The 26336-nt window shown below is 37.3% G+C and overlaps 2 protein-coding genes across 2 annotated transcripts; both read right to left on the bottom strand.

The window, feature by feature from the left end:
• Positions 1-175: 175 nt before the first annotated feature.
• Positions 176-14939, bottom strand: tradd (tnfrsf1a-associated via death domain). Its single transcript, XM_041985881.1, has 5 exons — positions 14868-14939; positions 4047-4200; positions 3676-3956; positions 3020-3167; positions 176-947 (listed from the first exon to the last, which is right to left on the bottom strand). Exons 2-5 carry the CDS (start codon positions 4195-4197, stop codon positions 649-651), a joined length of 879 nt encoding a protein of 292 aa, XP_041841815.1. The 5' UTR covers positions 4198-4200; positions 14868-14939; the 3' UTR covers positions 176-648.
• Positions 14940-16513: 1574 nt separating this feature from the next.
• ogfod1 (2-oxoglutarate and iron-dependent oxygenase domain containing 1) lies at positions 16514-25483 on the bottom strand. Its single transcript, XM_041985868.1, has 13 exons — positions 25221-25483; positions 22555-22700; positions 22425-22471; positions 19752-19852; positions 19539-19655; positions 19365-19456; positions 19148-19276; positions 17599-17712; positions 17447-17526; positions 17144-17367; positions 16920-17048; positions 16778-16836; positions 16514-16690 (listed from the first exon to the last, which is right to left on the bottom strand). Exons 1-13 carry the CDS (start codon positions 25381-25383, stop codon positions 16535-16537), a joined length of 1557 nt encoding a protein of 518 aa, XP_041841802.1. The 5' UTR covers positions 25384-25483; the 3' UTR covers positions 16514-16534.
• Between the last annotated feature and the right edge of the window lie 853 nt (positions 25484-26336).

Genomic DNA, 26336 nt, shown 5'->3' with positions numbered 1-26336 from the left:
CATGCAACGATGGCATCAGCAATCAGCAGTTCAATCATATGAACACGTGCACATGTGTGAGTGATGGCGAGTGATGGCAGAAAAGGAGGGAGGATTAACACTAAATTATACCTGAGGGAATTTTGACTAAATTGTTTTCAGTTTTAATTACACTAATGCATCAGACACACACATGAAGATTTTTTTCCACAACAATTTAATTTGCAAGCACCCATTTTATAGAAAAAAAAATCAATAACCTTCAGTTCAGTCATTAGAAACAAGACCCAACAGATTTTATCTGTCAATCGACTCTTAAAAGCAGAAATCAAAGAGGCACATGATGACAACAGTTTAAACCGTTTAAACAGTGCATTAAACTCCTTACAGGGTTTTTTTTTAACAGTGATGACAGAGTATTTTATACAAATGAAAGCATCAATAATACCAGTATCTGAAACAAATTCTGATATGAATAACCCAAATCTCACAGATGTTGGCATGTGTTCAAGCACATACAGACACACATTCAGGAATGATTTCAGACATGAGGAAAACAAACAACAATCAAGAACAACTACATTGTTTATAAAAGCAGACAGGAACAGCATCCCCATTCCTTTCATACAGGGGACGCATCCCCTCAGTTTTCATGACTTCTGCACAGTGTTACTCTCTGGGCTGTATGTCCAGAATATTTTCAGCCAGACTGGTGAGTTTGCTGTCCTCCAGAGCTTTGACCAGTCTGCTCAGCTTGGCTGCCCTCCCCTCCGCCTGGATGAAGCGGCTGAGCAGCTGATAGGCTTGCTCATACAGCCCTTCTCTCTCATACTCATAGGCCAGGTTATCTATGGCCGGGCCCTTCAGAGCGCGGCAGCTCTTCCCCAGGGCCCTCCCTACATGCTTCCACTGACGGCCCACTCCGTTAGAAAAGCTCTGAACATCTGCCGCTGTCAGCATTCGGTCTTCTAGCGGGCCAATGGGTAAAGCACAGAGGTAAAAAACATTATTTATAAACTGTACTTAAGTGAGATTACATAAACTCTGCTATATAAACAGCTGTGTATGTGTAAATATAAAACATTTCCCAGAATACCTTTCAACTGTTCTTTTGTCAGAGCTTTGCCGCATACCATTTCAATAAATAGCTTTACTTTTTTTTTTTTTTTTGTCTTCGAGGACTGGAACACTAGCTTTAAACACTATTTTTTTAATCAGACACAAACCTATGTCTGTTAGCATGTTAATGTTGTTATCTAAATAACAACATTGGTATCTTTTTATTTATTGTAGATATTTAGCCATTACGGTAGTCACTGAGCAGTTTTGGAAATACACTTTACAACATTAGATTGTCATGTAATCCACGCTGACAGCTTCTACTAAGACATTATGTGTGGCTGTGCCCTTGGGGAGCAATATAACAGTCATTAAGAGCTCAAAATTCACTCTCTTTACCTTTGTTCTGGTCTAAGACTAATTCCCGACTAATATAGCACATTGCTCTCCGTCTTTATCAGCTAGTGGCTGTCAGGTGTTGAGAAGATAGTATTTAGTGGACATACAGAGTGGCTGCAAATAACTCCCATCAGATAAATGAATTAAAACAGTGGGAGCAGGGCAGAAAACAAAAAAGAGACCTGTGGAGCTGAGGAAATGCTACTGACGATGTCAGTACCTGCCCCCTACCCCCCTAAATTAAATAAACTCATCAGATTCATTGTAAATATTAAACTAATGATTAGTGCAGCTTGAATGTACATTTGCATGATCACATGCAATCTGTTGTCTATAACAACAACAGACGTGTCATTTTCTGTTCAGAAATTTAAAATAACACTGTAGGAATATTTTCTTTTTTTTTTCCCAATTAAATCCACAGACATCAATTAACAAATCCCAGGAGAAAAGGTAAATGTCTGCTTTTTATTTCAGCTGGGAAGCCCTGTTTTGTTTCATATTTCAAGGTTTAACGCCATGACATCTCTTTAATTTTTTTTTTTTATTTAAATTTTGGGTGACCCACTATGAAATCAATCCAAATATGCAAACCAAATACATTATCTGATTCCACTAATCTCTTCCCATAGACTGGTAGCCATCACTTTATAAAAGGCTGGATTAGAGTGGGCTGAAAACAGCAATGAACTCATAAGCTGTCAGGAAATCTAACAGAAGAATTATCCAAAAAGGAGCATGTTGTGAGTATGATCATATGAATCTGACAGCTAGCTGTATTTACAAAAGTTGTTTTTAGAGTTTTATATGGTGACACTTTCAACAAGGAGCTAACAGCAGCAACATGAAAGAGATTCAACACTAAACAGGATTTACATGACAATGCAGCAAATGGCAGACATTGTATAAAACAAGTTCACTTTCCTGCTCACTGGATTCTTGCATTATATTACAGAAATATAATTTCAGTTCAGTTCAGTTTTATTTATGTAGCACCAATTCACAACAATGTTATTTTGATACACATAGAGACAGTGCTTCATCCTTACTTGTCACTGAACCATGTGCCACCCTTGACTCTAAATAAGGGAACAAAACAGTGCAACTAAAATAAACAAAGATCCAAGATCATTGGAGTCAGACAGAGACTTGTCTTCCCTCTGGGAGCTTCAGTTAGCAAAGAAAACATCATCAGTGATCCTCACCATGTCTTGTCCAATGAGTTTGCTTTGAGGCCCTCAGGCTGCCACTACCATGCTCCTCAGAGGTGAACCAACAGATATTCAAAATCTGTTATTGCTTCAGCTGTCACACAAACCCTGACAGTGATTATTTTAAATGACATTTATTCTGTTCTTTGGTTAATGTTTAATGTTAATCTTAGCTTGTATCGGTATTTATTGTTTTATTGTTGATTATTTAATGTATTTCTTTGTCGATGTCTTCCAATGACCTAATTTGTCATGTGTACCGATTCATGTCTGACACATTGCACTTTACATGTTGACTGGTGTCAGCGGTAAGCTACAAACATTGTTATCAAAGTCTGACAAGAACATAGAGTAAAAATGTTTCTACTCACCAAACACCCTGTTTTGAAACTTGAAGCAGTTGTTGGGGATAGGAGACTCTTCCTGTGTGATGGTGGTGGGCTGTGGGGCAGGACCCAAAGCCTGACTCTGCAGCTGCTGCTCAAGATGTTCAATCTCCTCATCACGTAGGCGCTCCGGCTGAAACAAAACAATAATAAGCATTTTAAAATATTTCAACAAAAAGAATAAAATCCACAAGACGAGCTCAGATTTTAACATGAAATCAGTCACCGGACTCATGTAGTGTCCTTTCCATTTCCGCCCTGACGTGTGTCACACCAATAAAACATCACTGAAAAACTGACAATTTACACGCAAACGATCCAGAAAAAACTGTCCCTAGCTCTTTAAATTAAATTTTATACTTATTAGCATACTATCTTTGCTGCTAGTTCAGAAGAAATCAAAATACTTGATGACCTACATAATTAGAAAACAATACACAGTAGAATTTGAACTGCACAGAGTAACATAATGTGTCTGCTTTCATCAGATGGTGAAATATTAACATAATGTTAGCTAAAAAAACTTACATCTAACACTAAGGGTTATTATAAAGCAAACAGCTAACAACTTAAAAAACTTAAAATGCTGTCACTCCATCTCAAGTCACCACTGACCAGTCAAACACAGATATTCAGCATACCTGTGAAAGGTTGATGTGCTGTAGGCAGACGTCCAGCTTGTCCAGACACAGATCCAGGATGTGTGTGCTGGCCTTGAGCTTGGTTTCCACTGTAAAGTCTTGAGGCAGAACAAGAAGCCGGCATGCATGTTGGGAGAGCAACTGATGCACCGCTCCAGAGCGGTAGCTCTCCAAGAACTGCTGACATGCTGCAACATCCACAAACTTTACCTCCACCCCCAGGAACGGCTCAGCATCATGGAATTTCAGGATTTCGTAGCCACCCAGACCTCCTGCAGAATCTGACCATGTAAAACACTGATTTATTAATGTGACATTCTAGGAGAGCTTCCTTTTATTTTAGCCGAACATATCCAAACTGAGATGTTTACCTGAAAGTGTCAGCTTGATGACTTTAAAAACAACAAACTTTCCCCGTTCATCTTTGTAGAGAGAGAGCAGGTCCACACCAGGATAGAGTGACTGCAGAAACATGACCGCGCATCCTGTCCATGGCCCGCCATCCACAATTTTGTCCGCCATGCTCTGAACACAGTATTATGTATTAGTTTATTTTCATAGCTACAGTGAAACTAACAAGTCAGAAGGTGAGATATGCCAAAGAACTTTTTCATTAACTTTATGCTGCAGTACAATGAACATGAAGTATCTTTATCTCTACAGTGTGTTTATACTCTTTCTTCATGAAGCAATATCACTAATGGAAGCTAAAAATACACTCTGGTTTAGCTTAGATAAACCTTGTTTTATCATGTAACATTCACTGGTCTAAAACATTTTACCTTCCATTAGAAAAGCAAAACATTATGGGTTGCACCTATCAGATCACTGCACATCTAAAACTATGAACTTAAGCAGCAGCATCCTGTATTCAAAGCAAAGTTGATGTTTTGACTGCATAATATTAAACAAATAATAAAAAAGGCTGGTAGAGTTTTGAAGGATGCAGGACAGTGAGTTGGTCATATGGTAAATTCTGACTTTACCAGCTTGTTTCATCTCATTATAAACTGAATGGCTCCAGATTTGGTGTGATGATCAACAAAACCAGCTATTTATTTACATTTGCCTCTGTAAATTATCATATGTGTTATTATTCCTGAAACGCAACAGATAAATTATCTTGCAATAAAAAGAAGAAAAAAAACATGGTGATTACTTTATCACTGTGTTTCTTATGATTGAACCTCAAAGAATATAAATATGTCCTTTAACCAACTTAATCCAAGCTGATGAAAATAGTCATATAACCTGATTTAGCATAACTCTCATTGCTCTCCAAGAAATCATGCAATAGTTGTGACCTCAGTCGACCTTATCCCCCAACCTTTTTTTTTTTACACCCCTGCCTCCTTTGGAAACCCTCATTACATAAAAACATGTTTAATCTCTGTCTTCCCCTCCCCCAGTCCAGCCTCTTGCTGCTGTACGCTGGATGAACCATTGAGGCTCGCTGGCTCTCTCTTGGTGGCGTCTCCATGCACCCTGCATGGAAAGAGCCTCCTCTCAGCGGGATTATAATGCATTTCCTCATATTTCACTAATACACAGCAAGCTTGGCAACTGGGTCTACGGGAATGCCCGCAACTTAGCCAGTATATAATTATATGTTATCCTATTTAATTGCACTCTGGAAGTATACTGTGAGATTAGTTCACCAGCTGTATTAGGATTACATGATCACCACAAGCTTAAAACGTATCACTTATCTTTTGCTGCCAAAAGGTTACCTCTAGTATTCCCTGGACAGCTCATTTGATGTTTGGGAAACAAAATATTTGATTCATGCAAGTGCCTACATCCTCAAATTTGTAGCTTTTGTGAGTTTTTTTTTTTTTTTTTTTAATATACAGTCTGTAATCGCTTATTCTGAAAATAAGGAACATATGCTCCATTAAATGTAATAAATAAGACCACCAATGCTAAGAACTTTTTACTGTGCAAGTTGACTGTCATTTGATTACATTAATTCACTAAATGTACGAAAATGGCCATAACAATTCCCAGCTGACGTTTTCCAATAGTTTGTTTACCCCAACTAATTTTTTAAACCCAAAAAACAACCATACCTTAAAACCAGAAGAAGCTATAGTTTTTTTAAATCATGGATAAGCTGATTTCCTATTACTATGTAAAACTGAGCTGTGCTTAGCTTTTCTGTATATATTTACAACAAAGGAAATGAGAGCTGGATGACACTTGGGCAAATATGATGGTGAAGGACAAACAACCATTAATCAAAGTGGAGAATGGAGTGTCCAAAAGAAAAAAAGAAAAAAGCTGGAGCCTGCCTATGTTTTGCCATCAAGGTAGGTGTGTTGTGTTTATCTATTCTACAGAGGCTCCTGTCCTGAGGTAAAAATACAAAGACGAAAAGAGAAATGTACTGAAGACAGCAGCTGTGAGCCTCACTGCAGATATGTTGACCTCGATTCTACTCTTTTTGTAGATGAGAGTAAAAATGAACGACAACAGTTCTCTTGGGTGTTAGCCAATTTCCGAAGGCTCATGAAGCTTAAACCTAACTGCACCTTAAGAATCCCTCATGACAGAGAAGGGCAACTGGGCTAGCAACACGAAAGCCTGTATCAGGAAACTTAGGAAACCGCAGCTCAAGCGTGAAATACATATGGACCTGTTTGTGGAAAAACTGGTAGGACTTTTCCAAAGCAGTGCAATGGCAAAGGTAGGCTACATTCTTTCATTACAGTGGCTTGCAAAAGTATTCAAAACATTGGCATTTCTCCTGTTTTCCTCCTTTCCAAACTGTAATTTACACTGATTTTGGGGTGATTTTATGTAAGGGGCCAATAAAAAATAGTCTAATTTTGTGAAATGAAATGAAAAAATATACTAATATTCTGAAGATTTTTTTAAAGCACACACAAAAATAAAGATTCCAAAAAAATACTTTATTTTTATTTATTTAATTTTATTTTTAATTAAAAACTAAGAGTTGTGCATGCTTTGGTAATCAGAATACTACGAAGTCTACAAGACAGTACCGCAACAAAACCCTGAAACACAATGATCCCATAAGCCCATAACTGTCATCTCTTTATCTCAATCACATTTCTCACTCGCAGGCAAGAGAGCAAACAGTTATTTTGTAAAGTATAATAAGAATAATAACAATAGGAAGAAGAGGAAGAAGAGTACAAAGACTTCTAGTACAATTTTAATACTTCCTCAAATTGTACTAGAAAAAGAAGAAGAAGAAGAAGATGATGATGCTTTTGGTATTTACAGTAAAGCTTGTTCTAAGACAAAACATGTCAAACATGTTGTTTGTAATGTACAGTTCTTGTTAAACGTGTATGCCTCAGTCTCATATACTACAAGAACATGCACTCTTATTGAAACTAACTAAAACAATATGATTAATGTGAAGTAGGTATATCTTATAGCAGTATACACAGGTGGTGGTAGGGTGTGGTTTCTGCTCAGAGGTGGTTCAGTAGCAGGTGAGGTTAATGAATGCATCTGCAGGGCATTGTCTAATCAGTTTTCCTCTCTCTTTGTACACAGAGGTGTGCAGAGTCCCTGGAGATGACTTGGATGTCTGAGTGTGTTTATGCTGTCATCAGTGCTGGATAATAGAGTCTGTTTCTACCAGCCAGGTACTGCAAACAGGGCACCATTTTATGAGTGTGAGTAAGGAGGTTGTTGGCATAAAGAAAACTGCTTGATCATTAAGCTGCCTTGGGCTGTATCTACGCTGAGGGAACCCACAATAACAACTGCTTTACACAAGCCATGAAGTCTATTATTTAGGATAATTAATCCACTTTTTGAAGCAACCATTTTTCATGAAGTAACTGGTAAATGCAGCTCAACAGAAACTGATCAATCTTTAATATAACACCAGCATTAGCCTACAACAGCATCTAAAGTCACATAGACTGCTGTAAAATGATTTTTAATTATTTAATGAATATACCATCATGAGCAGTAACTGATACCATAAAACCAGCCATGTGCTCAGACAATGTAAACAAGTTATAAACATGGCTATCATCGTAAAGTTGGATGTTTGGACTTCTGCGGGAATTGCTTTTTTTTTATCATGTAAAGCACTTTGGCATGAAAAGTGCTTTATAAATAAAGTTTGATTTGATTTGTACTGCTGTATCATAAATTTGAAGAAACTTTAAAGATGCGTTGTAATAGGATGGTGAGGGGAAAAGTTATCTGGAACTAAACCAACTCGATGTCCTGTAGTCCTGGAATGAGGTCCACATCAAGCACATGTGGATAAAATGCCAGCAGTTGTGTATTGCACTGATATCTGTTCCCCCACTAAATCTGACTTATTTGGCTTCCACTTTTTAAAAAACTGTCACAAGGATGTTAAAAAAATTGACAATTCCTGCTGATTATACTGTCCAAAGAAACATGGCTGTGTTATAGAGCATACATTGTTTTCTTGGGCTAAGAGCTGTCGAATCTAGTGAAAAAAAGGAGGGATGGAGAGAAGAAAAAAAAAATTAAAGAAGGTTAACCTTACCAGGAGAAACTGAGTTGCACTGTTGAATGCTAGAACTGATAATTAACAAACCAGTATTGTACTGAACTCTGACCCCCCCACAACTTGTTGTTTGGCATATGTATTAAACAAATTACTTTCAAAGTTAAGTTAGTTAAGTCTTTTATTATAGAGTCATGTGTAGTGGATTTTATACGTTACTATATAGATTATAGGGATGATAAAATCTTTGGTGTGATATTTAAAATGGATTGAAGTATGATTTAAAAGGATGATCCTACCATTCAAATCTAGAAACTATTGTCATCTATTTGCAAATGATAATAATTCATTTTGTTTGTTTGTTTTGAAGGAACTGACAATGCTGAAGAAAAGGTTTGATAAACATAAACTAACACTGAATGTAAGAAAAAACTAAATTCAATATTCTTTTTGCAATCGTCCATCTGACACCAACAAAAAACACTGGATAATTAATGTTGAAATAGAGTTACTGAAATTAAATTTCTTGGAGTAATAATAGACAACAAACTAAACTTGAAATTGCATTTAAATTATATCAAGTTAAAGATGTCCAAAACAATTGCAGTATTATACAGAGCCAGAAACCTCAACAACCAAGCTTCATTATTCACCTTGTACTGTTTCTTCATACTCCCGTAAATAATCTACAGTGTGGAAGATTGTGGGAACACATAAACGAACACAGATCCAATATACATCATAAAAAGAGCAATAAGATTTGTATCCAATGCAGAGTTCAGACAACCAACCATCTCTTCATTAAAGTGAAAGTACTTCAATTCAAAGATCTAGTTGACCTTAAAATTGCACAATGCATATGCAGTGTAAAGAATAAAGGAAAATAAAAGGTACCGCACAATATCCAAGGCTTGTTTCAGTAAATACAGTCTATGAGGATTATGTATGTTTTAAAAACAACCAGTAAGAACAAACACAAATCTTTATAGTCTTATAATCGTACAGCCCTGCTAAACGCTTGCTTAGTCACAAATAAGGCGAAGTCCTGAACGACTTCATCTCCACTCGCAAATTGAATTTATTCATGCCCACGGAGACCTGGCTTAAACCAGGTGACAACAGTGCTTTCACTGAGCTCGTTCCCCAGGCTATTCCTTCCTGAGCACACCAAGAGTGACAAGCTGTGGAGAGGGGCTTGCAGTGCACGAGCAGAAAATCAGCTGTTGCTCCATCCCATGTAAGAACTATAGTAGCTTGAACTGCAATTATCTCTGTTATAGCTGGAATCCCCCACGCTGTGTGCTCTTCTAGATCGTCCTCCTAAATACAAGAAATAATGCCAAAATATGGCCGTATTCTTATTTGTGGGGCATTAAATACTCATGTTTGTTGTCCATCCAATCAACTGGTTAATGACTTTCAAAACCTGTTAACCTTATTTGACCTAACTCAATCAGTACCTGCCCCCACACACAAACATGTTCACATTTGGACCTCCTAATTTCACACGGTCTCCCAGTATCTATCTCAGAGATACTAGGTCCATCTATACTATCATACTACTGAGGTCCATCAAACCTAAACCAGATTCCTGGTTGAATGACACCATACATGCCCTGAAGAGGCACAACAGACAGGCTGTCCAGAAGCTGAGACCTACCAACTGTCCTCTGGACATTGTTCCATCTAGGGTGTTTAAACAGGTATTTGACCTAGTAGGGCCATTTTTTCAGAGTCTGTCCCAACTGTTTTTAAGCAGGCTGTGGTCAGGCCACTAATCAAGAAACTTAATCTTGACCCATCAGTTCTCTTGCATTTCAGACCAGTGTCCCATCTGTCTTTTCTGTCCAAAGTTCCAGAAAAGCTTGTCGTCACACAACTGCAGTCATTTTTGGATCAAAATCACATATTTGAAAAATTCCAATCAGGTTTCAGAGCATGCCTCAGCACAGAGTCTGCACTACTAAAAGTGCAAAACGAAGTCCTGCCGTCCTTGGACACTAAAAATCCTGTGCTGCTGGTAATACTGGACCTTATTGTAGCATATGACACCATGGACCATTCCATCCTCCTGAACCACCTGGCCCAGCAGGTGGGCCTTCAGGGACCTGCGCTGCAGTGGTTCAGGTCTTACCTAACAGACAAAACTTTCTCTGTAATGATCAATGGTCTCTCCTCCGCTAAAGCTCCAGTGTACTCTGGTGTCCCACAGGGTTCCATTTTAGGCCCGGTTCTTTTTTTCTTATACATGCTGCCCTTAGGTTCTGGGATATCCTGTCATAATGTCTCATTCCATCTGTATGCAGATTGCCCAGAACTCCCCAGACACACAGTCCATCCAAATGTGTCTGCATGACATTAAACACTGGTTCATAGAACTTCCTCTGTATAAATGAATTAATTCATCTTCTTTGGTGCCTCCAGTTCAACAAACACAGCTCCAGCTTTCACACCACTGACCACCTACCTCAGCCATGCAGTCAGAAATCTTAGAGGTTGTTTCACAACCTTTTGAGGCAATCACTGCAATCAAACGATTCCTGTAACTGTCAATGAGACTTCAGCAGGTATTGTGGTCCACTCCTCATAAGCAAACTGCTCCAGTTGTCTCAGGTTTGAAGGGTGCCTTTACCAGGCGGCATGTTTCAGCTCCTTCCAAAGATGCTCAATAGGATTTAGGTCAGGGTTCATAGAAGGCCACTTTAGAATAGTCCAATGTTTTCCTCTTAGCTGTTCTTGGGTGTTTTTAGCGGTGTGTTTTGGGTCATTGTCCTGTTGCAAGACCCATGACCTGCAACTGAGACCAATCTTTCTGACATTGGCCAGCACATTTCTCTCTAGAATCCCTTGATAGTCTTGAGATTTCATTGTACCTGCACAGATTCGTTCGTATTATCCATCTCTTTGATTTGTCATCAGTTTTCCTCCTGCGTCCACGTCCAGGGAGGTTGGCTACAGTCCCATGGATCTTAAATTTCTGAATATGTGCAACTGTAGTCACAGGAACATCAAGCTGCTTGGAGATGGTCTTATAGCCTTTACCTTTAACATGCTTGTCTATAATTTTCTTTCCAATTTCCTGAGACAACTCTTTCCCTTGCTTCCTCTGGTCCATGTTGAGTGTGGTACACACCATGTCACCAAACAGCACAGTGACTACCTGTAGTCCTATATATAGACCCACTGACTGATTACAAGATTGTAGACACCTGTGATGCTAATTAGTGGACACACCTTGGATTAACACGTCCCTTTGGTCACATTATTTTCAGTCTTTTCTACGGGTACAATCATTTTTATCCAGGCCTGTTTCGTGAGTTTTTTTTGTTTTTTTTTTTATATAATTCTGTTGAAGCATGGTTGAAAAGCAATGTCTGACTTTCATTGGTTAAATTTCATAGAATTTTTATTTATTATTACTTTTGTCAGATTCAAATTATTTCTGTGACCTTTTCTTTCATTTAATTAATTGCCTATAGGTTTTCAGATCAGCCTTTGACACATGGTAGTGGTGTCACTTGAGAAACTTGTGATATTTATTATTTATAAGTGAACTGTTTTTATTTTTGTGTTCTATGTTTTTATTCTTGATATTTATCATTTTTAAGTATCCTATGTTTTCATTCTTGTTTTTATCCCTGTTCAGCATTTTGATCAAGTAGGGTTGTTGTAAAGTGCTTTAGAAATAAAATTTGATTGATTGATTGATTCCATGTAGTAGAATTATGGAATATACTGTCTTTTGTTCTTGTTGTTTTGTTGTTGGAGGAAATTGTATGTTTTACCTGAACTCCTTGTTACTGTATGGGAGCAGTATTATGTATTATTTATTTAGTTCTATATTTACATACTTTTATGCAAAACATTGAATATTCACTTACAAGTACACCCTTTTTTCGAACCACAAGAACTTAAAGTTAATGTCTGGAAATTTAACATACGAGTTTGTTTTGTTTTATATTTGTTTTGTTGTTTATTGGTTATCAAATGTGTAAGTTCTTGTTTTTCTTTTCTTCTCTTTTACTTTGTTTTACTATGTTTGAAAAATAAGCTAAATAAACTAAACTAGAAACAATCTCTTGCAGTGAAAACTCATGGTCTGTGCATAGAAAAGACAGCTACAGACCAAGTCAGGATGAAGCCTAAACAAAGCGATGCATGACATCAAGTACCTGACAAGTGAGGACAGCAGTCATAATTTACAGAAAGGAAACTTTATTGCAGTGTCCTGGCATAATTAAAATCAATAGAAAAAAATCTTAAATAAAAATTTGATGGTTCCATGTTATGAGGGGAGGTTGGCGAAGTCCAGAGTTGAATTTGAAAGCTGAAGAAGCTTAAAAAGTCATCAGCTTAATCAAATTAAGCGTGAATCTTACACAGTTATGAATTCTTCACTACAGTGTTAACAAGGTGAATGAATACAGTCAAAAGAATTTATGACACATAACTGAATTTGACTACTGCTATGAGACATTATAAAAATGTAAACCCTTCTTTTACAGTTTTAATAAAATACCTCATGTTTTGTTAAACACTATAAAATTATATTTCAGTGCACTTTACTGAACAATTCCTGTTATGGCTTCAATACAAAATGACAAATTAAAGAACAAACTAACATAAAAGCAAGATGCTTGGCAACCACATGCCACCAGAGGCTTCACTGCACTTTGTTTTCCATCCTACAAATCTACATAATTTGACTGTTGGAGAGGAGCATTACTGTTCAATAATACATCCTCAGTCTAGGTTGTTATGGTGAGGAAAATAATATTAAACACATCAGTCTAAAATCTCTCAAAGGTGGTCAGCTTTGTTGAGATCTAGTGACTGAGAAGACGGTGGCATAAAAATAATTGAATTTTTCTACTCATAGCACCTTTCAGGGACCCTTGTTCTCCACAAAAAGGAAGCTCTGACATCCAGAGAGACACCACTCCAATCAGTATATAAATGTTTCATTACAGGATAAAGTTAATCATTTAGGACAACTTCTTTATTGATTTGCAGCTAACCTTCTCTCTACGGGTGTAAGTGGACCTAAATCATGCCAGAAAAAATACCTCTTGTGACATAAAGGAGCCACCAAATTCCTTCACTATATGTTTAAGGTCAAAGGCTCATTTTTTATTTAGTTTGTCATTCATTTTGTGTTTTGCCATCATTTTAAAAAGTATACTCAAAAGGTTTAGAAGCTGTAATACATAATTTATTAATGATTAAAATGAAACTTTATTAATTTTACTTTGATTTTAATTAGGCCATTTAAAAACATTGCCTGATTGCCAGATTAATGGAAACCGTCCTCGAACATGACCTTTGTTTTTAAAGCTAGATGTTGAATTCTGTCCAATATATTGTTTAGCTGTTTATGCTGGGGCTGTTCAACAACTAAATGGCAAAACCAATTCTTAAGTAGTTAGTGTTATTTATAAATGTAAGCAAATTCCAACATAAAAATTCCCTAACATCCAGCGAGCCCATGTGGTATAAATGCTGCTTTTTTGAAAGAAGGAGCTTCATTCTTGCAACACTTCCAAACAGGTCAGACTTGTTCAGTCTTTTTTTCAATTGTTCTGTCATGAACTTTAAAAATTAAAAATCATGACACAGGCCTGCAGAGTTTGAAATGTACAGCAGCTCTTGGGGGCTTTGGTATCTAAGAAAGGTCTGACTTTGGGAGGAACACACCGGTGGCGTCAACTCTTGAAAGGTTTAGTAACTATATTAAATCTTTTTCACAAGTAAATGATCTCTGACACTGTAGAATATTGGACTCCACATTGTTTTGAAAGTCTCAGACCTCTAATCTTCACTTTAGACCAAATTGAAGTTGTCACACTTGATGTATTTGATCAACAGCATCCAGCTGCTTCTTGCCCTCTTATTCCTATGGAAGCATTAAGGGCAAAGATCTCAAACTCCGGTCCTTGAGGGCCAGTGTCCAGCAGGTTTTAGGTGCTTTCCTGCTCCAACACACGTGATTCAAATTAAATGGATCCAACAATTGTTGTCAAGCTCTACACAATGAACATTTCATTTTAGCCAAGTTGAAGCAGGGAACTACAGTATGTAAAACCTGAAAGACACTGTCTGCCGAAGACCAGAGTTTGACATCCTTGATTAAGGGTGCATTATGTAAATTAAACAAATAAACTATAAGGAATACATAATATGTTGTTCATCCAAGGTTACATTTACCTATTTTTAAGACTTAGTAAGGATATCCTCATATGTGACGCCTCAGAATTGAAAAGGGGTGTACTTTGTTTTTCACATGACTGTAGTTTCTCTTTCATCATGAGCCCTGTATTATTGTGTTATGTATTATGATGCACATCTCTAGTCCATACTAATATTATGCAAACTAATCTTTACTCTTAATGTACATCAATCATTTTCCAAAGTTTGCAAATTACTTGGCACCAACTTCAACTTTTGACAGTAATTCAACATCAGTGTTAGCTTGATGCCGCCAACCAGAAACATGAACTGTGCACTTCAGTTTGTTGACTTGTGGCAACTTTGTTGATGTCGTTTTGGGTGAGAAGCACATCTCGTGCTACTTTACGTACAGTAGCTATAACTGCCGTAAAAAAAGTGCCCACCTTTAAAAGGTTTACTGAGCAGCTTAAAGACTGTGAAACAAACACACGTGGCTTCTGACTAACTCTTTGGTTCGTTGTGAAGTCAAACTTTGTTAAGGTTCGTAAAAACTTACCTTAAAAACTTTCTTATTTTGTTCGGTGACGCTTCCTTCTAAGGAATCACAACCACTGACACAGAAATACCTTCCTGGCCTCCCATTGGCTAAGTATAGATCAAAACTCACTCCAATTGGTCAAAACCGGCATGCTGCCTGGGGTAAAACCATTCAGACAGGAAGTTGTTTTTTTTTCCCCTCTCTCATTTTTTCCTCTGTCTCTCACACGCATACTTTCATATATAGGCCACAATAATTCATTACAAATCTTTGCGGTCAACATTTCTGCCAAAGAGCTTCTCACGACTGAAGAGTTAATCATTAGTATTTGAGCTTAAAAGTCAAACCGAGTAAAACATTGAAATAAGACATCAAAAAGTGGAAGACGACAGTTTGGTCAAGCGACCAGGCTTATGGTGTCATGGTAATACAACCAGAATTTTTTTTAGGTTTCCTCTGTTAAATCTTGTTTCTGTGTAATAAATTCTTAACTGTTGTTATAGTAGCAGCTATAAATGAAGTAATTTTTTTTTTTTAAAAAGAAAAAAAAAAGCTTTTTTACATGTTTTATTTGTCATCATGTGGCCGACAAAAAGGGGGAAAGCTGATATGTCTTCTGAGATAGATATATTTTATTATATTTCCCTTGATTTGTCCATTTATGTGTTTTTAAAGGGCTTTATTTATAAAGTGGAGTAGTCAAGATTTTCTTCAGTTATTTTACTTCCATGTTCATCTTTCAGCTGCTCTGCTCCTCATCCATGGAACTCACTCCCCCTGAACCCCGTAACTCTGATTCAATACAACTGTTCAAAGCTAAACTCAAAACACATCTGTTCAAACTGGCATACTCACTGTAATATTTCACACTGCTTTTTATTATTGTTTAATGCATCTTTTTGAGTGTATTGATTTGTTTTTTGTTCTTGTGTTTTATACTGTAAGGTGACCTTGAGTGTCAAGAAAGGCACCAACAAATAAAATGTATTATTTAGTTTCTTAATAATAAATGATTTACGAACAATCACAGTTGTACCTTTTGTTTGTAAAATGGATGACATGAAGACACTTCCTTCCACTCAACCAGCTCCTGAAGCATGGAGATTCCTGGGCTCAGGATTGGGCACCACACCTCCTACATAATCTCATTAGATTTAAAACATTTGGACTGAATTAAATATAGTAACTACAATGATCGATGTGCTTCAGGTCTTTCTGAGGTCGTCAGTCTTTATAATTAGGAAGCTCTGCCCAACTGTTTATATTAATTTTCCCTCAATTTATAGTCAGTTAAATCTTTTTTCCCCCCTTTCAAATATGTGGTAATTTTTAAATTTCTATGTGATTTGTGTATCTGTCATAACTTTCAGTTTCTTGATAGTGATTTTGAGTCATTCTTAGTCTCTTTGGGCTCTTCTGTCACAGCAAATATGGTTCTCTGACTTACAACAGATATAAGACTGAATATGTGGCCCCCAGAGCATAGGCCTGGTAAACCTTTTGAGTAATCTTTCCATCTTGAACGGTACTGTCAGTTGCATTAGTGATGACAGTTCTGACTTAACCAAAATTTCTGATGGTTCCTAGTGGTTTTTATTTACAATTCAGAGGACAGGAGAGTAGGCATACACAAACACACACACATACATACATATACACATACATATATTTAAACATATACATATTTATTCATAGTAGACAAAAGAAAAATCATAAAACTCTTGGCAGGTGGGACTGCCTGCAGAGGAGCATTTATGGTTGACATGTTTGGCAAATTTGAGGGTTTCTTTGTCTCTGTAGACGAGAGCGAGAGAATTATCCTCTGGATACACTGTCAGAAGCTGTGAAGAAGGCAGAAACAAAGCAATAGTGACATTTACTTTAGTTTTGCTCATATATGCACTTTACTGTTGACTAATATTACTCACCTCCTCATCCTCCTCATTAGCAACATAACATGTGAAGCCCCCAAACTCTGGCTGCCAGTCTATGAAAGAAAGTTATAATTTTTGTAAGCATTATATTGATTTTACACTTAATTCCCACATTAGTGTGCATGTGTGTGCTTACCTGTGCAGCCAAAAGGCAGCACAAGGTCTAAAGCGTACTCGGCCCGTGCTGCCTCTCCATCGTGCAGCAAAGTGTAGCTGCCATGAGACCATCGACGCACTTCTCCACAACACACAGGTGTACTTGGCTCTAAAGAATACAAAGGTTAAAGTAAATGAGCACCCAAAGCAAAACACACACAAAAAATAAAATAAATAAATAAAATAGCTCACACTTGCACATACCTTTTTTTACACTTGCATTTGCTGATGATTCAGTTGAAGATCCTGCCACTTCTCCCTCTTCTTGCCGCTCTTTCTCTTCGTCTTCATCATCAGTAGGACACAGGTAATGCAAGCAAAGGCCAGTAAAGTTGGACAGGAGCAGAAAGAACGCCTCTGAACGAAGCAGCTCCCAACATGCACTCACACACAGAGGTAGCGTGTCCAGACAGGCCACCTCGTAACATCTGAAAGCACACAGATGGACAAATCAGAAAAAAACACCATTTTATTTTCATGTCAGATGACCTGTCAAACATTACCCACCTCTTATTGGGTGGACCTCTTTTCTTCCACTGAATCTGAGCCTGTTGCAGTGCTTCACTCACCTCCCTGAACTTCTCCTCCTAAAGACACAGTTTGTCAGAAGGAGCAAATGGGCACTGACAATGTAGAGAAAAAAACAAATAAGAAGTAACCTTGAGAAAATCTTTGAGCTGAATTTCAGAGCTGTCCTCAAACTCCACCTGGATCTTCTCTTGATAAGAAATATCCAAGTACAGGGGATTGATCCACTCAAGCAGCATTGTCTCCTGTCAGGAACACAAGGAATAGGAAAGGAATCTATTAGAGCAGTGATTCTCAAACTTTTTGAGCTGAGAAAACATACGTTGATGTTCACGACCGCCCGCGAAGACTGAGTGTGTCATTATGCAGCCATCCTCTAAACAGACTTAGACTTAACTTTATTAATCCCTTGGGATGACTCCCTCAGGAAATTCAAAATTCCAGCAGCACAATATAAAAAGCAGGTAAATAAGTACACGGGTACGAAAGAGCAAAATGAGTGAAAAGATAAATAAGATAAAAATAAAAGGTAAATAAGGCACAAGAGCTAGATATGGCTTGTATAGAATATGAGTTGAAATTATTACACTACGGATGAAGATGAGGTTATTGCACCATGGAAAGTGTTCATCTCTGTGTGTGCTTGTAATTGCACAAGCAGATATAAATGGCTAACCCCCCATTTTTTAACTGTTCTCTATGTTTTATGTGCTCCTCTCTGTCCTTTCTGTCCTCCTCCCCCAAGTGAGGAGTTGTAGTCTGATGGCATGATGGACAAAAGAGTTCTTAAGAATGTTGGTCCTACACTCGGGAAGGAGCAGTCTTTCACTGAACAGGCTCCTCTGGTTACTGATGACCGTGTGCAGAGGGTGGCTGGCATTGTCCATAATATCCAGCAGTTTGTCCAGAATCCTCAACTCTGCTACAGTCACCAGAGAGTCCAGCTTCAGCTAAATGTAAGGCCTGAAACTATCAAAACATTCCTAAATGAGGAGGATAAAATGTTTTTTGGTGGATTATGTGACAAAGCACCTTTATGCAAAAATTCTGCTGTTCTTGCTGAAATAATGCTAAATTTGAATTTTAAAATAATGCCATTAATGACTTTGTTTCTGGACACCCAATGATGAAAAAAATTTTAAATGTAAGGCTGAAAAATAGTCAGAATTTTCATAAATAAAGAGCATAAAGTGGTTCTTGGTGGATTTGGTTCAATTTTGTAACAAGGCACCTACATATCCAAATACAGCTTTTCTTGATGAGAAAATGCCAAATTCAGACTTTTAATATGGAGTGAAAAATAACTGTAGTTTATGCATTAAAGAATTAACATGCTAATTTCACAGATTAATCTCTCTGCCTTAACATGCTAATATTGACAGACCTGGTTACAAATCCCAATTTGATTTGATAAATGTGGGCTATATATTTTTTTTTTTTATTTATTATGTGTTAGCACATGCAAACACATAAAACTGACATTTTTGTTTTTGGGTAGACTAAGCAACATAACATCAGAAAGCTTGGGAGGTGCTGTTAGATTATATATTTTTACTCTCATACAAAAAACTCTAGCCATTTCACCCTGCTTCCTAGGTTAAGCTGACTACTGGCTACAGCTAAATTATGTCAGATAATATAATTCTCAAAAGAAAGAGGTTTAATGTATTTCAAACTCACGTCTCTCGGCAAGTGTGGACTCTTCGGGATGGGAGGCTCTATGTAACGAGGAGGTCGTTCCAGAGAGGGTCCATGAAACCAGCCACTAAGAGACAGACGACACTTGTCCTGTGACAAAACTTCAGACACCTGGAAAATACATAGCACATGCCTTAGATTTACAATCCCAGCTTTCTTCTTTGGTATAAGAGAAGCTAATAACTAGGTCTATTCTCACCTGGTGAAAAGAGATGGGAGAAACTTCAAAAAGTATGAGCGTGTTCCAAGAGGGTACAAGGGACTTCACTATACTCTGTGGTTGGAAATTATCTGAAGATGAGAAATTTAACAATACAGTTGTTGTTTAAAAGTGCATTCACACAGAGACACACACACTAGGTGGGATACTCACTGTCTGTTGTGTAAAGGTCGAGGGTTCCCCCATCACAGCTCTGCCATGGAGGCACCAGATACAAAATGAAAGCAACACGCCTTCCCTCCAGTTCATCATCATGACACAAAAGAACATCTACAAAGAAGACAGAATGTGATATTTAAAAAAGAAACAACTGGTAGCCTGAAATACAGATTTCTTCCTATTTCTAAGTTTGTTGGCCAATCTCACCTGTGTATTCATATTTAGCACAAGAAATATCCACTGTGGGCTCAAGCTCAACACCCAACACTTCCCCGAGCCACGGACGAAAACGCCCAAACAGAGCTGCCCTTAAGAAGCAAAAACATGAATACTGTGAAGTCTGTAACTGTACTATTATGACAGCAACATTACACATCATATGAATGTATCTGGTAAACCTCCCCACACAGATGCACTGTTCAACTGTCTAAAAGCTCACTGTGACATTTGTTGCAACATGAATAATAGATGATCACAAAGGGGGGGCCCTTATTGTATATTTAATTGCAGTATTTAATCTCCAGGGAGGTTTTTTAAGCAGGACTGACAGCACTACAGTCAGGTCCCTAAGACACAATATGTTTTATTATCTATATTGCGAAGTGCCATCCTCTCAACAACATTTGACTAAATGTCAGTACTATGTACACCTCAACACACACCAGAACTAATCCTGCTACCTCTATCAGCAATCACATCATCTCCAAACATCGGTGACCCAGTTATACTGACAGCCATACATGCCCACTCCACCACAGTGTCACCAGTGGTTTGCATCTTGAGTTAAAGTTATTGCCTTCATATACACAAAGATGATTTACTTTGACTGTGAGACACTTAACTTCTTTAGTTCTCTTGAATTAGCACCATGTTGGGAGATTTTTTGTTTGTTTGTTATTTTTGTCGAGACAAGAAATCCACCATCATGAGTTTCCCTCCATGGTCTTCCAGGTCATTTGGTGTTGCGGAGCTTAATGTTGTTTTTGTTTTTAAATAATAGGCCCCTTTACTTGCTTCGTCACCTCACTGAGACAGTTTCCATAAGCTCCTACTAAATACATATTCAACATTTGAACTCAATAGCAGGCCTTTAATGTCCTTAATTTATCATGAAATGACAACAAGTCACACCTCACCATGCTCAAACACTGTAATTTGTTTTTCCGAATTCATGTTGTGTTGACCTACTATGCAATGCTCTCAGAACTACAACACAGAGGAAAGAAAACAACTGTGTGCAATGGCATGGATCATCATGTGCAGACTACTGGAAAAAAAAGAGGATTGCTGCATGGTCCTAGAAGCAAATATTAACACTGAATTTCGTTGAAGGAAGTAAACTACTATAGATGCAGGGGTAAACTCTTGCTCCACCTGGTGGACTTGATCATTAAACCCAAAAATGAAGGACTGATCTGATGAATAATTCACGTTACGTCAGCCCTGCCTTTACCCCATACATATCGGTGGTGAATAAGAGTAAAATAAAAACCTCACAGTTTTCTTGCAGGATGAGAGAACAAAATGAAAATCATTTGACTTTATACAATATGATTCGGTTCAATACGATTCATGATGCGATTTAAAATTATTCAACACAAATAATTTGCAAGCCTGCATCTGGTTTCTAAACATCACATAATATCACAAGAATTTTGTCCTCTCTGTGAAGGATGTATTTGATACATCATTGTTTTCTAAAAAACAAACCAATAAATCAACTCTATCAACCAACTTAAAAAGTAGATGCAATTCAATATGTTACAGACACAAGGATTGTTTTATTCCTTATCTTAATTAATCATAAAAAAATCATTACATTTGTTTTTAGTCTTATACATTTAAGGCCTTTTTATAAAAAAAAAAGAACACATGGACCATTCACAAACAGTCCTTTTCTCATGTCCCTTTACTAATAGCATTCTGTCTGTAATTTTACAACATTTTACAAAACACTAATAAAAACTTACATATGGTGAAAATCTCCTCTTCACCGGCTGTCTCGCTGCCCTCCATATTTGCTTTTTATTAAGTGTGGCTGTGCCACCGGGCTCCCATATGTTTGAATAAGAAAACGGCAAGATAGTGATGATGCGTTCAAGGCACCTCGAAGGCTCGGGTGCATAGAAGATAAACTATGTTATAAATCAATGTAACTGTGGGTTTTACTGATGTGGACACATGCTAAGAAAGATACACTGTGCATTCAGCCCGCAGCTGTATCCAATGCACACTGAAGCTACCAGTGCAGTCGCATCACAAATGCCTGTCTCAGACCAAATCAGTAAATCTCTCCATCCCTACTGTATTCAAGTCCAAAACAAGTAAAAGTGCTGCATGAATAACAACAGACGCAGACAACATGTATACACTGTGTACAAATAAAATTCATTTACAGGTGAGTGAATCAACATTAAAACAGACCAGTGTCACAGCAGATACTCTGATGTGTCACAAGCAGGACAGACACAAGCCTTAAAAGAAACATCCATGATGGCTCTGTTTAATTATGTGTTGCTAAGTCTTGGCTAAAGAGGAAAAATAGGTCCCTCTGTGAAGTAGAAAATATTGATTACAACAGAAGTAGGTTTGTGTGTCTAGTATTGGGGATAAACTGTGGTTCAGGTGGTGAAGCAGCAGAGATTAACAGGCCATTAAATGTCGCGTCAGTGGCTCAGCCCCCACTTTTGAGTGAGACAATAATAATACATATATGTGCATAAAAATAGGGCATCTGTTTTTAGCAAGTTCTGCAGCTTATTTACCATCTGACAGAATGAGCTCCCTCGCCTGTAAATACTTTTATTCCACATGTTGCTCATCCTGTTCTGTTTTACAACAGCTCACACACACACATAGCACACAAGAGCACTTGGTTACCTCAGTCTCGCAATATGTGGCTCCCGTCTCTTCTTCAAGTCGTCTGACTTTTGGGGAAAAACAAAGAAGAAAAGATTAAAACAGAAACTACCTTAAATAAGTTGGTGTGAGGGATACGATTAATGAACACCTGTTTAAATTTGTACATATCATTTGACTTCTCGTGGAAGTTGAGTTCCAGCAGCTCTCTCTGAAGGTTTTCAACAAAGGTTTCACTTCTGAGGAAGTTCCTGATGATACAGTGAGGAAAAGGGTGGCAGTCCAACTCTAAATCTCCTGTACAAAAAATTACACATATACACAACAGATTAGAAGAAACTGACATCAGGCTTTGAGATCAACAAACACCCCAAACTGTAGTTTCTGCAGTTTAAATACTCATAATTAATTATTTTTTAAATCTAAAAAATCCCATTCAGGGTAGCTGGGCTTGGAGCCAAGTGTGGTCGTCATGGAGACGGGTTACACCCTGGCCCAGTTATCAGTTCATCACAGGGCTACACGGAGGCAGCCGTACACTAAAGCTCTAATTTACTGGTTAACCCAACATGCATGTTTTTGACTGTTGGAGGAAACCCAAACCGGAGCAGGGAGAACAACCAATCATTGAAGAAATGCAGTTTCATTACCAATAAAATCCCAACTCCACAAAAACTCTGCTGGTTCAATAAGCTGTCCTTCGATTACTCAAGTTTTCTTCCCAACAACTCTGCTTAGTCTCCCACTCTTACCTAAAAAACAAAAATCATTGAGCTCCTGCTGCTGCTGAAAACATTAGTTGTATGTTTAAGTATATACAATCTTTTTCAGCATGAGCCTTTTACAACGTCTTAATCTACTGTTCTGCTTTACTTTTGCAGTGCTACATGCCTTCTTCCATTTTAAAATAGCTATTATTGTATTATTAGCTATTGCATACTCAACATTTTACTGTAATTTGTTAAAACTATCATTAAGATGTCTTATGTTTCCTTTCATCTTGTTTTAATTGTATGTCTTGTTTTATATATTCTTGTATACCTCCACTCGAAAACATTTTTAAAAACATTCAAAAAAAGTCACTAAAACATAATTCCACCATCATGTTTCACTGGGTGATGTTAATATCAAATGATGCAAAGTGTTACGTTTGCCACATGCATTTTCCTTGATGGTCAAAAAGTTCAGTTTGACTCCCATGTGACCAGAGCACCTATTCAAACTATCTAGGAAGTCTCTTAGATAACTTTTGGTGAATTTCAAACATGCGGTGTACAGCTTAAAGTGGTCTAAAGGAAAAACATGGGGGCCATTGGGGGCTGGGTCACCCCCTAATATAATGGAAGGGGAACTTTGACCATGACATGTTTGGATTGGGCAGCTTGCTTGGTGGTGTTGGAAACTTTAATTAGAATATCACAGAAAACTGCGTTGACTCTGGAATTATTAATGAAGCCCATTGGACCAACACCGGCAGATGACATGGCTCCCCAAATCAAAACACCATAGAAACTTCATGCTGCACTTAAGTGTCTTGGATTGTTGCTTTGTTGCTCTGTGTGTGGTGGCTCTCCAAGCACTAACTCCAGTCTCAGTCAGCTCCTTGTGAAGCTCACCCACATTTTTGAATGGCCTTTTCCTGACGATCCTCTCCAGACTGTGATCATCCCTGCTGGTTGTTCATCTTTTTCTTCCACACTTTTCCCTTCCACTCAACTTTTTATTGATGTGCTTTTTACCTTTTGAAGCTTTCCCTCATTCTGGAGGATGTCAGTGGTGGTTTTCTGCACAACTGTCAGGTGAGCAACCTTCCCCATGATTGTGAATTCTACTGAAATAGACCGAGAGACCATTTAAATGCTCAGGAGTCCTTTGCAGGTGTTTTGGATTAATTAGCTAATTAGAGTATGGTACCTAGAGGCTACAACAGTTAACCTTTTCACACTCTTTTTCTGAGATTATAATTTTGGGGTTTTCACAATCTATAAACCATAATAATCCAAATTATAACAAATAAATGCTTGAAATATCTCACTTTGCCTATAACGAGTCTATATAATGTATTAGTTTATCTTTTAAAGTTGTATTACTGAAATAAATTAAGTTTTGCACGTTATTCTATTTTTTTTTAGTTTCACCACTAAGATAAATTCTACACAGGTGGATTCATTTCCAGTGACCGTGACTTCTGGAAGAAACTGGTAGCACCAAATCATAATATTAGTCTTCAAAGAAAAGAGATGAATACATGTTGATATGTCATATTAATAAACCAAGACTGCTTTACTACTTTGTTATTTCAATTGTAATATTCCACATTGGTCTTTTTTATCATTCATATCTTTGCTTATGTTCTTTTTAAATCATTAAAAGACACAAATAAGCCATCAAACTGGACTTAGACACTAATTTTGATTGTAGACTATGTGTGTATTACAGCTAAATATAGTCTCTACTTGCATCTTGTTTCTGTTTTTGGTCTCCGAAAGTTGCAACGTATGTTTAGATTCCATTTAACATAGCCTAGTTAAAAAAAATAAAAAATAAAAAATACAGACACTCTTCTTCATCATTTAATATCAAATAAAGCTAGAAAACTATTGTTTGAGGATTTCTACAATCCTTCTGTTCTAATCAAAACAGTGTAAAATACGTCATCCACCTTGATAGTGAAATGACTTGTGAAGGGCTCAGCAACTGTTTGAGCTAAAAAAAATATATAATAATAATAATAATAATTAAAAAAAAACTTTCTAGATTGTTGTTTACGCACTTCAACACTCCACTGTAAATGAAACAGAGTTTTCATTCACTAACCGTGGCTGTAGTGGGTCCTGCTGCTCCATGCCTCCTTCATGGCTCTCTTCACATGTTCGTCCTCCACATCTGCACAAAGCTCAGCGGTCTCCTCGGAGCGCTTCTTCTTCCTCTTCCTCTTCTCTGTGTTGTCAAACTCACCCTGCGCTCGTTTGGAGGCCATAACACGAACTATCCGATGTGACAAAACCTGGGCCACCCCACCAGCTACTGCCAAAGGCCAGGAGCTGCTACTTTCCGGGTGCGAGAGTACAGCGTGAATCCAGCAGCCAGTCCGTCGCGGGGATATGACGGTAAGAGCAAAGATTACTTTGCCCCGAGTACAGACTGAAAGGCACAACAATCAATTAAACGAATAAATAAATAAAAATCTCTTAGTTTAATCAAGACACTAAAAAGTAATGTGTTTTTTCTTTATTATATTTTTTATTCATTCTTTACTTATTTGCTTTTAAGAAAAAAAGTAAAAATCTAATATTTTTCTTGTCATAGATATGTTTTACATTATTCATGTTACTGCCATTTACATTTGAATTACCTTGAGATAAATTTAAATGTACACTCACTGAAACACATTCAAAATTAAACAAATGTGTATACAATATATTTTTTATTGCTTGTTCAACTTTTATTATCTGAAGGTTTAGTGAATAAAGAATCATTTGCTCATTAATTTACCTGTATATTTAATTGTATAGGACTGTCTTAGCTATCTTTAGACAGGCTGTTGTACCTCATAACTACACATCTTCCTTTTTTGTGATTATTTGACACAGATGGAATTAGCTAAAATATGCTGTTGTTTTATGGTACAATTCAACAAGTAAAAAAGAAACCGAATATAGCTGTTGCAACTCTAATTATTTTCTAATTTGGATTTACTGTGACACTATACTGTGACATAATTGATCAGTGCATCCATGTATAACTTTAGCACCCAGTGGTACATAAGTGTTCCAGAAAATTACTTAATGCACATGAAATATAACCCTTGTGCATTACAGTCAAAAATATATAATTAATTTTTAAAAATCCTGTTTTCCTGTAACTTTACAAAATAGATTAAACTCTAACTGAGTGACTGGCACAGTACAATGCATGGTGTTAGTCCAAATA

This window comes from Melanotaenia boesemani, chromosome 1 (genome assembly GCF_017639745.1).
Source record: "Melanotaenia boesemani isolate fMelBoe1 chromosome 1, fMelBoe1.pri, whole genome shotgun sequence".
In the NCBI taxonomy this organism is placed as follows: Eukaryota; Metazoa; Chordata; class Actinopteri; order Atheriniformes; family Melanotaeniidae; genus Melanotaenia; species Melanotaenia boesemani.
Note: the sequence above shows the minus strand (reverse complement) of the source record. Positions and strands in the feature narration are given on the sequence as shown.

Bases quoted from the DNA above. Each gene is read 5' to 3' on its own strand.
- tradd (XM_041985881.1), bottom strand. From the start codon at position 4,197: ATGGCGGACAAAATTGTGGATGGCGGGCCATGGACAGGATGCGCGGTC. The intron at 3,957-4,046 runs GTAAACATCTCA...TTACATGGTCAG, and splicing joins CATCAAGCTGACACTTTCAG to ATTCTGCAGGAGGTCTGGGT. The intron at 3,168-3,675 runs GTATGCTGAATA...GTTTTGTTTCAG, and splicing joins AGCACATCAACCTTTCACAG to CCGGAGCGCCTACGTGATGA.
- ogfod1 (XM_041985868.1), bottom strand. From the start codon at position 25,383: ATGGCCTCCAAACGAGCGCAGGGTGAGTTTGACAACACAGAGAAGAGG. The intron at 19,853-22,424 runs GTAACCAAGTGC...TTGCTTCTTAAG, and splicing joins CCACATATTGCGAGACTGAG to GGCAGCTCTGTTTGGGCGTT. The intron at 19,457-19,538 runs GTGAGTATCCCA...TCTCATCTTCAG, and splicing joins CGACCTTTACACAACAGACA to ATAATTTCCAACCACAGAGT.